This window comes from Psammomys obesus, unplaced genomic scaffold (genome assembly GCF_907164565.1).
Source record: "Psammomys obesus unplaced genomic scaffold, mPsaObe1.curated_primary_1811, whole genome shotgun sequence".
Classification (NCBI taxonomy): Eukaryota; Metazoa; Chordata; class Mammalia; order Rodentia; family Muridae; genus Psammomys; species Psammomys obesus.
Window position 1 is genome coordinate 16,009,005 of NW_026596064.1, and position 16,220 is coordinate 16,025,224.

The 16,220-nt window shown below is 40.9% G+C and overlaps 1 protein-coding gene across 1 annotated transcript in view; it reads right to left on the bottom strand.

Moving 5' to 3' along the window:
• Window positions 1-3,061: 3,061 nt before the first annotated feature.
• Window positions 3,062-16,220, bottom strand: part of Gtf2e1 (general transcription factor IIE subunit 1) — a 34,170-nt gene continuing 21,011 nt past the window's right edge. The window contains exons 3-5 of the mRNA XM_055625251.1: window positions 15,295-15,496; window positions 8,807-9,048; window positions 3,062-5,107 (exon numbers count right to left, since the gene is read on the bottom strand). Of these exons, the coding sequence (XP_055481226.1) occupies window positions 4,683-5,107; window positions 8,807-9,048; window positions 15,295-15,496 (869 nt within the window). The 3' untranslated portion in view covers window positions 3,062-4,682. The remainder of the gene's footprint in view (window positions 5,108-8,806; window positions 9,049-15,294; window positions 15,497-16,220) is intronic.

The following is a 16,220-nucleotide window of genomic DNA, read 5'->3' on the forward strand; positions in this document are numbered from 1 at the left end:
AAGGAAAATGCATGGAATGAAAAGCAAACTGTCAACAATGGTTTCCTTAGCAATAGTGAAATGGGGGTGGGCTGAGGAGTTCTCAGCTTTTACTATATATATTCCTAATTGGGTAATTTTAAAACATTAGATACGTTTATGTAATGATGAGACTATACAACCATCTTGTATGTCTTAACGTGATTCAAGGACCTGGCACTTGTACTCTTTGTAGGCTAATTTCACAGACTTATTTACATTGGGAAGGCGATAATGTAATTTTGTATGATGGGAGTTGTGGGCTGACTGTTGAAAGTGGGTCATGCTCTAGGCCTAGCAGCTTTATAAGTGAATTCGAAAGGCTGCCTCTGGTTCTCGGGACATAAAGTTCATTCTGGAGAGAAGCCAGTTTATCTGCTCCTGCACTGAAAGGCACGGCAATTGGTTCATCCTTTTAGCTCTCCAAAGGAAGATTTCATTACCTTCCCTGTTCTCAACCCACTTTGGCTTCTCAGGTTTTAAGAGTTTCCTTATTTATTTATTTATTTATTTATTTATTTATTTATTTATTTATTTATTTATTTATATGGCAGGGGGGAAAAAAAGAAAGAAAAGGACAACAAAAAATGAATAGGCAGTGAGTTTACCACAGTACCAGTTTCTTTCTAATAATCTTCATTTCCTGGGAGAGAATTTCTACTTATTAAAAAAGTGACGGCAGCCCTGCTGGTAAAGGTAACATAGCTTTGATGAAAACAAAGCTCAGAACAATAGGAAGTGAGCCGTGCCAGCTTCCAAAATCTGATGGCTTTTTCTTTCTTCGCAGTGGTTGGGAATCCAGCCCAAGGCCTCGTATGTATGAGGCAAGTGCTATGCCAAGGCGCTCCATTGAGCACCGAGTGCCACTCCCCAGTCCCTATGACTTCTGACAGTTGAGAATAAGAAACTGTTACTTTATACTTCCTTTTTAAAACACTTGGGAATAAAAAGAGCAACACATCTACATTTTTTTTTTTTTTTTTTTTTTTTTTTTTTTTTTGTGGTCCTGGCTGGAAATCGAGGCATGGAGCCAACTGATAGAATAAAGTAAGCTTGCCCTCGAGGTGCCTGTCTCCTGCTGGTGCCCTGACCTCCTATAATACCAACGACTATAAAGTACTTAATTATTCCCCCCTTAGTCGTGCAGATGACCAGAAGTTAAGCACTAGTACAAGACTGGGAAACAGAAATCCAATCAGCCGCCATTTGCTTTGACTTGCAACGCTGCCAATTCCAAATCTGCCTTCTACTTCTCTAAATTAAAATACCCTTTGCCTGGGTTTGACTTCCTTTAGCACATCACAAGGCATTTTTGTTGGTCTTGCTTGGCTTTATTTCAAATATATATACAAATATACATGTATATATGTATAAAACCTGGAGAACCTAGTACAACCATTCCATAACTAACTGGAGAAAATGGCCAGGAAATGTCACACTAGGTAGCAGCCCTGGCAGTAAGGTGTGTGGTCCACTGGTGCTGGCTACGGTTAGCACCTGGTGCCCTGATTTCCACCAGGAACTGCTGAGTGGATCTTTTAAAGTCATTAAAATCTAATATTCCTTAAGATGTGTTGTGGAAAGGGTGGGGGAGTAGCTTAAAAAAGGTGTTGACTTCATGGGCAGATGAAATCCGAGGACTAGGGTATTACCAACTTAGTTTTGGGGGGAAAAAGTGCAAGTGAGACAGTGATTCAATCCAAGTGAAACCGTAAACGGGATCTATTTGAGTAGGAGGGAAATGGTTTGAAGGAAGAGAAGAAGCCATGGCTAACCTCTCATGCTGGCCCCTAGAGACAGGGAGCTGGCTCCTTGGGTATGGGGCCATCCTGATAGGCCCTCTGCATTCTGTAGAAGCTTTGAAAGGCAACTATGTGAAACAAACAGGAACTCAGAACACATGAAAACTTTCCAAGGCCTCTGGGGGAAGGGGGGAAATGGATGACATGGAAAAGAAAAACAGAAGCTGAAATTTTGGTCAAACTTCATGGCAGAACCTCTGAGAACAGCTGAGGGATTCCTAGAAAAGCCCTTCCCTGATGCCTCCCTCCCCAGTGAAAGCCACTAGTACACAGATTGATGTTAGTGGGACTAGGGAGAATCCATTCAGATGGTGTCGATGGAGAAACCGGGGTAGCAGAGTAGAGAGAGAAAATACACCCCTTGCTTCCCTCCCCACCAAGAAGCAATGGCTTCCCAAAGAAATATTAAAGCAGTCTTCCATGTTAGTTCAACAAAAATCTTGAGGGAGATGGAAAAGCTGGGCTGCGTGGACAGCTGACACAGCCAACAGAATTCAGAACAACTGCTTCTACCTGGCCCTCACTATATGCTGTGAATGGCGATAATGCCTCTTTACATTGTTACTATAGGCATCTGCCACCTTTGAGGGCAAAGCTACCCTCACCAGAGGCTCAGAGGCTAACAATTAGTGGCACTCCCATTTTTGTTTTGTTCTGCCACTAACTGGCTTCCCATAACAAGTTACTGAGCAGCCTGACACAGACATACCTGTCTGATAAAATAGGAGCAAGCTCTCCTGAGGTTTGTTACATATATTATTAAAACATAAAAGCGACAGTCAAAAGTTACATATTAAATTATACTGTCCTATTATTTTAATTTGATTAACCTGAGATTTAAATATGAAAAAGGAATACACCTAAAAATACAAGCATTAACAAAAAGTTTGCTTTTGTCATTCCACTATTTCTACATGTAATCCGTTATTCATGTGCTATTTTCCAAAATGGGAATCTCTTGTCTCTTGTCTAACACACTGAGACTACTGCAAATCCCATTCCCAGCATCTTTACTCACATATGCCATCCCTGATTGATGTTTATTCCAAATATCAGTCAAATAAAACAGCTAAGAGTGTCACGCAAACAGCATCCTGAGTCCCCTATAGAAAACGTGAATCCTCTTACACGTAACACAGCATGGACAGCTTTTCTTCCCAATGCCTTCTTAGGAATGGCTATTTTCCTTGGAAAATACTTAGTTCCTAATCAATGCAGATTTAGTGAGTATAACACCTCTCTTGTCAATGTCAAACACTGCTTTAATGAGTACCTTTATTAATACATTTTTCCACAACAGAGGTGCACACTCATACACATTTACTCATAAAATGCGACAAAGAACATAGTTTAAAATTAGTCATGTTTTAAAAATGAACATCTTTTTAGAACCATGAAAGTTTAAAAAACAAAATTTAAAGGTGAACAGTTCTTGTATTTAAGATAAATACATAAAAGTTATTTTAAAGCAATTCACTGCCCAAAAAAAAAGTTTAGATCACATCTAATTGCACCTAATGATATTAGATGATGACCGGTGAGAAGCCTCTAACATCTTTAAATGGGAAGAGTGTTCGGCTCATGCTCCAAGTTATCAGAGCTAGAAATCAGTCAATTTTAACCAGCAGTAAGTAGACTGTCAATATTCAGTCACCCAACAACCAGATAAATGAATCATCACTTTACATAAGGCTCAGATACTCAAAAACACGCTTAGCTTCACACATATGCTACAAAATGATAATTAAAAGTCACAACGCAAGGGAAAATACTATAAAATTTTAATTGTTGTAGAACTAACTTACAGGAAAGTCCTTTATTTTTAAAGTTGTGCCTTCAGGAATACCATGCTACCTGACTATGTTCTTTGAGGTTACAGTGCTCAACAACGCAGTAGAGGCACTAAAGTACAATGTCTGAAGATACTCCAAGAGACAAATAAAGGCTTTGGTGACGTGTAGGAAGAATGAGAGGAGAGTGAAGCAGTCAATACTGACCTCCACTGGAAGGCGCTCCTTAATTAAGAGTACTGGCAAAGGTTCTAGAGAACGAGCGGGGGGGGCGGGGGGGGGAAGCGGGGCCATCTCAGCTTTACATCAGAGATTTCTAAATCTCACTGAGTCAGTTCTAACACACTGTTCCCAATGCTCTCGGTTTTTCAAGCCTGGACATGAACGCCTCACTCTTTGTGTATGCTCTCCTTCATTTCTTCATGAGTGTGTACCTAACGTGCTTTGTTATCTGTCATGTAAAATATAACCTAAAAGGCTAAAAGGTATAAGTAAACAAAACAACCCACCAGCCTCATCATTTCTACAGATCTGAATTCTAGTTTACACATGAACCTAAAATTCAAATCTGTCTGTCTCTGTCTCTAACAGATTGACCTCAAATTCGTTTCTGAGGAACGATGAAGTATTTGGGCATGCCCGTAACCAGTGACATGTTTCTTGGTAAGCTGCTTTGGTTGACAGGAATGTATAGAATTGTCTCAAATGCCTGACCAGAATACAGTTATACTAGGATAAGTGTACCCCAGAAAGGCTCTTTATAGGTAGACAGGAGCATTTCAGTCAGAGGTAAGAAAAATTGTCTTAAAAAGGAAAGGAAAAATTAGATAAAGAAATACAGAAAATATTAATAATACTTTAGTAATAAGAGGGAAGGGGTTACCTATAGCCTACCTACCTTTCTGGGATGTTTCGGACATTAAAAAAAAAAAAAAAATTCAAATCTTCTCTCCTATGACGCTTTTGTACTAGGTTAACAGGTGCAGTACAGAAAGAGGCAGGACGCCACTTAAGCACTTGGTGGGAAGCTTCTCTCTGAAATGCGCTAACAGGAAGAAAAAGTAGGGAAAGCTCACTCAAAGAGATCCTCAAACATACGCTGGCCCATGGCTATGTATGCTTCCTTCTCTTCTGGTGTCATCTGGGCTACCAGCTCTGGCCGCTGGTTAACTTCACTGTAGGAGAATGGGCAGCCAGCCACCATAACAATGGGGTCGTCTGTTACTTCTTCAAATTCCTCATCTTCCTCATCCTCCTCCTGATGATGAGAAGCCACAGCTGCTGGCCGGGGTGGAGAGTCATCATCCGACTCACTGGTCTCACTCTCTGAGTCACTGCCATTGGCAGCAGTCACTGGAGCAGCCGCTCCCACTGAGGCAGCCGTCGTGGAAGAAGTCTTTTTCTCGTGAATAAGCAGAGCTCGCATGACCTCCTCATTGTCATCAGGCCCTGAACGTGCTTCATCACGCTCCTGAAATGCACCCATATCAATGCCACCTGGAAGTTAAAACCCAGAAAGTCAAGATCCTTAAACACAAAGGGCATCCATTTGTAACTAATAGAAAAATAGACTTTATTGTGTTATGTTTAAACAGATAAATAACACACCACAGATGCCACCACTTCCATTTTTCTGAGCTGCTGCTCTACAAAATAGCCAAGTGTTTCTTAACAGCTAGGGCCTGAGTATCACAATGACCAAACTAAGAATACATGGAATTTACAGGTTTATAGAAGCTTACATGGATGAGAATTCTCCCCCTCCCCATGCAAGCCATACTATTTGGAGCAGATGTTTTCATTTCTAAACTTTAGGAGGTGACAAACGGCGCACCTTCTCAGAGTCTGGGTGTGAACCTGTGAGATGACGGCGAGACAGGACTAAGTACAGCTGGCATGACTGGGAATGAACGAAGGCGTGGTTCTTCGCCATGCTCAGAGTAAAAGCCAGAGGCCTTACAATGCCTATAAGGTGCCGCCTCATCTGCACTCCTGGCCACCTACCTCTTCCCCACTCCCCTGCCCTTATTCACTCTGTACCAGCTACAGCTGGTATCCCTTGTACAGACATGACACATACTCCCTCGGGTATGTGTACTGCCTGTCTGCCCTGACAGGGTTGTGTTTTTCTTCTAGGTATCTATGCAACTAATTTCCCTACATCCTTTATGTCATTACTCAAATGTCACTTTATCAAGGTTCTGTGTTTTTCCCCACCGCACTCATTTTCCCACATAATCACTTTGGCCTGCTGCCTGTTACTGCCTTTCTAAGGATGCAGATTCTACCACTGCAAGGTTTGCCTTCCTTATAAACTGTGACCCCATGCACAGAACAATACCTGCCCATGTCAGGCAATGAGTAAGAATTTGCTGAATGAGCAAATAATTGGCAGTATCATTTTCCTGAAGCAAATTGCACAAACTCTGAACTCATTTATAAAAAGGTTATTAATTTAAGGAATAAATACATTTTCTCTCAGCACATATCACCAGTTTATACACACATCTTGGCTGATACAGTGCAGCCAGCATACGTAAGAACAGTGCTTGAATTTTGCATTCTGTTAGAGTGAAACAGACTGCCGTTTTCAATCTGTAAAAGGATTAAAAGTGACACTGGGAACCTGCCTCCTTGATTCAAATACTAACACATATTGGCTGTATGACTGGGAAGTAAAGTTACACTAATTTTCTGTTCTCCAATTTCCCCAAGTACAACACTGGAAAAAAAATAATATTTGCCTCACTGAATCACTGTGGAGCCCAAGTGAATATGAGGTACTCAGAATAGATCTGATATATCGGAAAATTACCAACCATTAAGAGAAGGCTCAGAAAATGGTCAATTCTGGCAATGATTTAAGTGAAATCACCTCATTACTGTAATGAACATTCAGCTTGAAGTTGGTTATTTTGAAAAGAACAGAATTCCTAAATGAGATTCTGGGCAAAGAGAGAAAAGAAAGCCCTAGAGACTTGGTGTAACATGGAGGTCAGAAAGCTCAACACCGCTGAAGGCTGAGGCCCTTCCCAGAGTGCACACTGCCAAGAAGCAGTGGCACTCTTCACTGCAGCAAGAAGGCAGGGAGGCACATGGACCTTTGGGCAAGCTGTTTCTAAGAGGTCTTTATTTTAAATAATTTTACCAGCATGGTATCTTAATGTTCAAAGGAACAAAATTAGAGGAAATGCAAATACATTTTGAAAAAAAAAAAGTAAATGAACACATATCGAATAGATGGTGACAACCACAAGGCTGGGGCAAGGGATTGTTTTGTTACAGATTAAAACAAAACAAAACAAAACCAAAATGAGTATGAATATGCATGTGTCTGGATGAGAAAGTAGAGGTAATACTGCTAGGAAATCATATTAAGAGCTGAAAGTTACAAAGAACATGCATGCTGTCAGACAGGTTCACTGATGCTGCTAAGCAATTTGGGGGCTAAATAGCCAAGACGTAGAAAAACTTTTTGAAAAGCTAAAGTTTTCCCAAGTCAGCAAAAAGATAAATATTTACATAGTCAAAGTGAAAGAATACCTGCATATAGAAAAATAATCTAAACTATACTGAAAGACACAGTCCACGCTATTAGATACAGCATTGAATGAAATCCTTCCTAAACGTCCCTTATGTTTCTAATGTTAGCAGCTCAGTAGCTCCAGAACCAAAGTAAGAAACAAAATGTCAGGTAGAAACCAAAGTGATACTGAAAGTAAGACCTGAATCTTTAGTGACCTATGCATAAGCTAGACAGACTATTGTGGCAACTGGACCTAAAGTAAAGTTTATTAGGGCTGGAAAAATAGACCAAAAAAAAAAAAAAAAAACTGATTGAAAATGACATTGGGAATGAGGGCCACTGTGACAAAAAGCAGGAACACAAGGAATTAGAGCTTTGGGGTAGTGATGAAGACATGACTCAAGTCTAAAAATTCAGGTAAAAATAACTTGACATTTGAGGGAAATTCAGTACAGGACAAACAAGATGCTCTTACTAAGTCCATGATGAGTCCATGCTCAATATCATGACAAACAAGGACAAGTTTAAATGTGTTGATTTAGACAAATACTATCATCTTACACAGAAAACTTGGGTAGACTAGAGGATTTAAACCCCATGACTCATATTCTACTATCCTAGGAATTATAAATATGTAAAGTTAAAATTACTAGCTTAATTGCATATTTTATTGGTTAATAATAATTTTGTTTTAGCCAATTTTGTTTCTAAGTTCATTAAAAAAAGATTTGACTGCTTCAAGAACAGTGAAGAAGACAATTGGGGAAAATAAATCTATTAAATAAGACAGCCTAACTACTACATAACCTAGAACAACCCCAATCAAAATAACTAAACACTGCAGGTTTATCAGTAAAGAGGAAGGAAAGTATGGTTGTCACAAGTATTTTCCTGATTGGAACAGGACTCTCAAAGGGAATCAATTATACAAGAGGTATTTTCTACAGCCCCAATATCTACACTTCATTACTGCTGGTTTATACTGTATGCTAAACACAAATCTTAAGAAAGAAGGGAGGGGAAGGTTAAAACACAAGTGGCTTCCAGTAACTGATGGTGCTCAGCACTGAAGAGCCCATCCATGTGACAAGCTGGTAACAACCCCTAGCCCAGACACAGACACTGCATCCCATCACCTCTGCTTTCCAGTCCTTTAGCAGTTTTTGTTGTACAGTTTCAGCTACTGTTTTCTATACCATCACCCAACGTTGAATCCAGTACCCACGCTAGAACTTACAAAGTAAAACCTCGCACTTCTTAATCTGGCAAAAGTTATTACCCAATTGCTAATCCTTTCAGGTTCAGAGACTTACAAAATTGTCTTCTTGGACATAGGGGCGTTCAGTCCTTTATCATGTCCTATTTTTGTATAAACGGTGACGCTAGTTCTGGAGAATATGACATCCTCTCTGACTTCCTTGGACACCAGCTGTAGCGCATACACATATGTACAGGCAAACACTAATACGCATCAAAATAAATATATCTTTTAAAAGCAGAGATTTAAAAACCTATTGCTGTTTTGACTAAGCTGGAAGACAACAGAACATGTTGGTTGGTTTTAATGCTTACTGCTCAGTTTCAAGCAATAAATTTTCAATGAAACCAAGAATTACCCAGGCATTCACCAAATCCATGACATATTAATCTCAGTGACTTCTCACTCTTACCTTCCTTCATCTCTTCAGAACTATATGCCCCTTGGACAGTGCTCTCTCTCAACCAAATGGGCCTCTCTTTGGCAGATTTCCCGTCCAGCGAAGTGCGGTGAGCATCATCTTGGTCGTCCATATTAATGACAACATTCTGCGTATATAAGTCCTCATAAGAGGGGCCTTTGCTGGCCCATGCCTCCCGGTGGTGCCCGCCTGCCAGGCCAGCAGCTCCAGGAGCAGCTGCTGCTCGGTCCTTGCTGTTGAAAGAATAAAAACAAGGAAAGTTAAGGTCTGGGTGTTGAACATGAAGGACAGCTGGAGAGAAAGCTAATGCTTTAGTAGTCTGAACCGAAGCTATCTAGCAATCCGGCAGGCATGCTTCAACAACTCTCAGAAAGCTCTTCTATAACCCAGGGTAAAAGCTGAATGGATCACATCCTATTTAAGTTCTGCAAACACTGGACCCTCTTGCATATATAAATAACCAATGTTTTGGAGATGTATATGTGGCCACTAATTTGCATGGGGAGGGAGAATGACACAGTGATAGCATACTTAAAAGTCTGGTGAACCACTGCCAGTCTTACCTTCCATGAGAATTGTGTTTAAAACAAAACGAAGATTACTGTATCTTAAAAATATTTCCTTAGTTTAACTTTAACCTAAGGTGATTCTGTGTATGACCATGGGAAAAGCTAGAAAATTATTCTTCAGGGCCAGACCTCAACTTAGAAATAATATTTTCCTCCTGCAACTCTCCAGAAGCCAGGCTCCATCTGTTCCTACAACTACACTGACTCTGTCTTGAGCCATCTTTCCCCTCAGCAGGGATTCTGATCTGTCCCCTGGTCTGGTTTGCTCTTTACCTCTACGGTCTTCTGTCAGCGCACTACAGGCCTAATCAGTCCTTATCCTTCTCCGATCACTAGGCTTCCCCATTTCTATGAGCTAAGCTTCTCCCTGCTGCATCCTCCTTTCCCTGCTTTACCAGTTTCAACCTTGAACTATACCAATTTGTCTTTAATGTGCCTGTTTAGAGGTTTCACTCCATTAAGCGACCATGTTTCCTGAAGTACCCGCGCACCCTAACCCTTTTGTGATTTTTTTTTTTTTTTGTGCCCACAGGTACTCTATATACCTCATGATCTTCCTTAACTTCTCTCACATTTCTCTAAATTGTTTCCCTGCATTTCGATATCTTTTTGGAAACCATGCTATCCTAAATCTAACCAACATTTTGTTAATCTTCTTCCCTCAGAAGCCACCAGGAACAACTGTCCTTGTTCTCTGCCTACTGCATCGCTCTTTCTTTCTTTCTGAGACTTCCTCACAGCTCCTTGGGTTTTCCACCACATGCTGAGATGAAGCTCCTCTGATGTTCAAGAATCTGACTGGCTGGCTGCAACACTGTTTTTCTGACATCCTCTAGAGGTAGTCTGGGGCTTATCTCATCCCTCCCGGCCTGCTTTCGGTTATGATACTTTTGAAACCAAGCAACAAGCTCTTTTCAGTTACTTAATGCATGTTTTCAGCTATTGCCTCTGCATTCTTTTCATTATCCTACATGTACCCAAGGACACTCCGTACATACCATTCTTGCCTACAGCCTTTCTTCTCTGGTCTTAATAACATCTTTTGCCTCCTCGCTCCTGCTCTGACTACATCCAAATATAGCTGTTTGATCTTTACGTCTTGCTTTTTTTGATGTCTCATGATACAACTGCAAACACTTGATTTCTCTCTACTCTCTGGTTCCTTTCTGCATTCACATGATGTTACTTTTTGCATCAATTACTTGTCTTAATTCAGCCACATCTGTCCCTAGACATTTTATCTCCCTGTGCAGCTGTCTTTACCATAACTTGACTACCTACCTCAGTGTAGCTTGGCTTTTTAAATTTTTTCTCCCTTAGCATTCATGTTCCTTTCATCCTCTTATCTCGGCCCACTTTTGTTTTTGTTTATACTACGCGATGAGTTCTCCCTGCTCATCTTACTTTGTTTCCCCAACTCCTTTCAATGCTTTGTCTATCCTCAGCCAATATCTTCACCCTGCTGTACTCAGCCTGCTTTTTATATCTGTCTGCCTCAAATGTGGCTTCCCGAGTTAGCTAATGCCAGTCAGAAGAGCAAAGAAAGGTAGAGTGCTCTAGAGTGGACCTATCTTTACTATTATGAGGAGGAGGAGGTTATCGCTACATTATCAAGACTCTCTAAGACTATGTCTCTTTACACATAGTCCTAATACACAGCCTCACAGGAGTAACTTTGAAGAAAGAAAGATAAGAAACATAGGGAAAAGTGACAATCAGAATGAATAGAGAAGACCACTCTTAAAATCTTCTTTATGGTATTCTTTTAGAGAAATTCACAGTTATTTTATTTGGGGCATCAATTAAATGGCTCAGCAATGAGTTAAATTACTGAGTTGAATATGAGGCTGCCTGTAATGAGGATGATAATGTTTCACTACTAATCATGGCTCCTCTATTTTTGTTTATCACTTTTATTTAAATATTGATGTCTAGTTGCTCCAAAGAACTCTGGGAACTTTCCCAGCCAAAGCAAAATTTAGTCGGTCTGAGTACCAATCACATAATTTCATTCCCCTTACCTGATATTGGTTTAAAATAAATATATAAAGTAATTTTAGGCAGTAAGACACTGTGGGACAGATAGGATAGAGGGTGTTTTCCAGAATGTTTCTTTAGACATATTATAAAATAAGACACAGGAAAGGTTTCTATCTTCTCTACATTTGGATATTTTCACCTGCAGGTAATATTCAAGACACAGAGGGCCCCCTTAGGGCAGTTTGCCTCATAGTCCTAAGAAGCAACTCAACACAAGAGAACAGAGATGGATGAAATCTAGACTCAGTATGCAGCTGAGCTGTGAAGTCACTAAGTCAGAGCCCCGAGTCATGCAAGACAAATTATCACAGGCAAAGAAACTCTAACTGACACAGTGTTAGGAGGCAAGTCCAGTGTAAGCGATAAAGTTAAAAAATTCTTTGTACAACTGAAAGGAAATGCAATTAGCTCAGGACTTGCTTTTAAACAGTAAATTCCAGAGGGAATGGGGGGGGGGGGGGGGGAGGATAGAAGCTCCACTAGAAAAGAAAACATGCTGAGTGAGGTAACCCAGACTCAAAAAGACAAACACGTTCTGTATTCACTTCTAAGCTGATGTCAACTGTCAGGTCTTTGATAAGCAGGCTCCAATCCACATAACCACAGAAGTTAGGTATAGAGTAAAAAGGACTTGGAGGTGGGGGTATGCTCTTCTTAGGAAGGGAAAACAGAACAGATAGTTATGAATGGACAGGGAGTGGGGGTGGACTACAATGGGAGAATCAAATGGGGAGGACCAGGAAAGAGGTAAGGAGGAAATGTAGGGAGGGACAGCTAAAACTAAAGCAAGCCTTTCGAGGAACTGCATGGAAATCTAATACTGTAGAAGCTGCTGCTGCTTCTATTTTGCAGTTGTTTGTTTGTTTGTTTGGAGACAGGGTTCCTCTGTGTAGCCCTGGCTGTCCTGGACTCATTCTGTAGACCAGGCTAGCCTTGAACTCACGGAGATCCGCCTGCCTCTGCTGTCTGAATGCTGAGATTAAATGTCTGTGCCACCACTGCCTGACAGCTTCTTAAAACATATACATATAAGAAAGAAATCTAAATGGAGTGACTAAATAGCAGAGAGACAAAGCCCCAAGTAGACATCTCTCACCACCAAATGAAGCCTCCAGTGCTGAGAATGGGTTACATCTATTTGAGCTGTTGGTCAAAGGGATTCCATAGAACCCTCCCAAACAACCAGGCTATTACCAAGGCTACTGGTGCTCTCCACAGATGGAGGCCCTGTTGTTGGAAACACACTTAGATAACTCACTGAACATGGAGCAGTCGAGCTAGCGCTAACTTAGAACCTTGACCACTACTGGACAGTGCTGATGGTACTGCAAGGTACTCTGAACACTGCCAGAGGAGAAGGGTCAACACCAGCCCGGCTACAAACACTGCAGTCTGCAATGGCGACCTTCCTGCAGAACAGACCAGCGCAATGGCGGCACGAAAGCTGTGAAAGTAACCAACCACTATCTGGTTACATTAAGGCTCACCCTGGAGACAGAACACATGACTGCCACTGCCCAGGGGGCCAAGAATCTGAGACTGGTTAGACCACGGGAAACCACACACTACTGTTCTGCTAAAAAGCTATAGCACTAAAAATGATTCCTAACGACATGGTGTTATACTTATAGATCTGCTTAGTCACCATGAGAAAAGCTTCCTCCTGCAGTAGATGGAATGAACCAACACAGAGACCCACAACTAGATGAAGTGCAGAAAGCGGGAGATCTTAGAACACTCAGTCCTAAACGGGATGTCTCCATAAAATCCCTCTCCTCTGTGATCAGGAAAGTCTGTGAAAGAGGAGGCAGAAAAATTTTAAGAGCCAATGTGGACGAAAACACAGTGTCATTCAGACACAACAGGACTAAGACACAAAGTCACAGAGACCGTGGCAGCAGGCACTGGGCCTGCATAGTCCAAGCTAGATGAAATCCCAGTGCTGAGAAGGGAACAATGAACACATGTGCATCCCTGACCCGGAAACTATCTCCATGGATCATCCCTCACAAAGAAAATTAGTGTTCTACAGTGGAGCCTCACTGAGTATATAAAACCACACCTTAGGGCAGGCCTCGCGCATGGCAGCAGATGGCCAACACAAATGAAGTCAACGGTACTTTTGGAGGCCCATCGTGCTTTCTCTGTCCATTCCCCCGCTCACCTTGCAGATCTTTTCTTTATGCATTATGGTTTCCAATTTATGGATTGTCTATGTACGTAAATATGTATGTCTCGGCATCTGAATGTGTTTCTTTGGCTTTTTTGTTTGTTTTGTCCTAGTCTGGTTTGGTTTTACTTTATTTATTATTATTGTTATTTAGATATCTGTGTTTTCTAATGAGAGAAAAGAATGCATTTGTGTGGGAGGGGACGTAGAAAGAATTTAAAAGGAGCTGGGGGAGGGGGAACAGGAATCAGAATAGATTGTATGAACAAAACTCTATTTTCAATTAAAAAAACAGAAACAAAATGGAAGCAGGTTGATGGGCATAACTTCACCATGGTATTGGAAAGAACGGACACGGCAGAACAAGAGGACACTTTGGGACACCAATTCTTACTTATGCTTTTCAAAAATAATACAGCTAACTTGTAGGGGCTGGAGAGATGGCTCAGAGGTTAAAGGCCAATTTGCTGTTCTTGCAAGAGAACCTGGGTTCACTTCCCAACACGCACAAGGTGGCTCACAACCATCCATAATTTCAGTTCCAGGGGATCTGACACCTTCTTCTGGCCTCTGTGGACACCAGCCAAACATGCAGTATATTTACATTCTTATAGGCAAAACACTAACACACATAAACTAAAAGTAAATAAATCTTAAAAACTACATAGTGACTTTTCAAGTTATGATAGAACTAAGCCTGACAAACAATTCAAACACTACAGCACACTGAAGAAAAAAAAAGAAAAAAAGGAACCATTCTTAGCAGTACTAACCTACAGGTAACATTATACTTCAGAAAGTTGCATTTAAAACTGAGTAAAACAAGAAGTTTGTGTTTAAAATGGTCCAGAAAAATTAAATAAAATGTGGTATGTTCTCAGTCACACATAAATCCTTCCTTTTAATTTTTATGTGTATATGTGAGAGTATATTTGTGGGTGTAGATTATAGAATTAAAGAGAGAACCAAGCCAGAAAAGAGGGAAGAGGTTTTAAGGAATAAGGGGTGTGTATCTGGGGAAGCTGACATGAAAGTGGAAAACGGACAGGGGACTTCGTGGGATGCAATGGTGTCAGTGGAGGTAGGGGCATGCCCCATGGGAAAGAAGCCAGGGAGAGGAACCAACAAAGACAAAGTATGTATGTGGAAGCTGTAACAAAACTTACATGCTCATTTAAAAACTAACCAAAATCTATAGGAACATGCTGTATTCCTGAAAGAATTTTGGCCTTTAAAAGTTTACTAGGAGCCGGGCACTGGTGGTGCACACCTTTAATCCCAGCACTCAGGAGGCAGAGGCAGGACAGGCCAGCCTGGTCTACAGAGCAGGTTCCAGAATGGCCACAGAGAAACCCCATCTGGGGATGGGGGAGTTGGTTAGGAAAATTCAAATATTCCCAAGAGGTACAACTAATTTAGAATTGGCTATCAACTGGCTGAGTGCTGGAGGCTCAAGCAGAGGAGAGGCTAAGGTGAAAACTAACTATTTAAAGATCTTTGCCGAAGGCCCATATTCTACTGTGTTCAGTACAGACAAATGTGAGTACAGGCACAAGTTAGGAAGACAAGTATGCACAACTTGGAACTTCCGTGACATCAGAGTCTTTAGTCTCCTGGTAAATACCTACTTTAACCCTCCAAAGTTAAAACCAGTGCAAGTTTTAAAAGGCTCTTGGGAAAGGCTCAAGTCTTCCACGTACCTCTGCTTCAGGGCTGGGATTTCCGTGGGTTCTGGTTCAAGTATTTCGTAGGCCAAGTTTACATCCTCTGTCTGTCGAAGCAATGCATAAATGGGCTCAATTTGTTCATTAAATCTTGCCAAAAGTGTGCGAGCATCTTTTTTGGGCATCGCTGATTCATCTTCTTCTACCTCTGTATGGCAAAAGGTACAACGGAAAGTTCCTACAAAAAAGTCAAGTCTCAGTCAGAAGAGGGAACTCTTCCAGATAAGCCTTAGTTCCAGTCCTCCACCGACGCTCTAGTAAAACTCCAAACATAAACAAGTCGGAAGAACTATACAGAGTGGTTCTCTATGCACCCACTGTCAAGGTTCTACAATTTCCTGTCATATTTTCCACAGATCTGTCCTCTTTATATATGCCCATCATTTTTATGCATTTCAAAATTCATCCCTAATAGCAGTGTTTGAAAAAAAATCATATTTTATCATATTTATATTTACCTTACAGCAAATTATTTAAAGCTTACTGCTCAATTTGTAGGCCTTTCCAAAAGTTTTCTTCATGCAGTACACATATGGATTATTATTTTAAAAGGGGTCAAAGAAATACCAAAACCTAAAAGTTTTTGGTGGTCCTACACATTGTCAAAAGGCTATTTCTTTCATGCTTCTTCTTCTTTTTAGAATTTATTTTTTAACTACATTTGTATGTACCCACATACACAGACATGCAGATGCCTTTGAAGCCAGAAGATGGGAATGGATTCCTGAGGCTTAAGTTATAGGAGGCTGTGAGCTTCCTGACACAGGCGCCGGGAACAAGTTTCTGATTCTCTGCAAAGGCAGGGAGTGCTCTTAACCAGTGAGCCACCTGTATAAGGACTATCATTTCGTATTTATAAACCATTTGTATTTAAAGAAATACAAATGTATTCAGTCAACCTC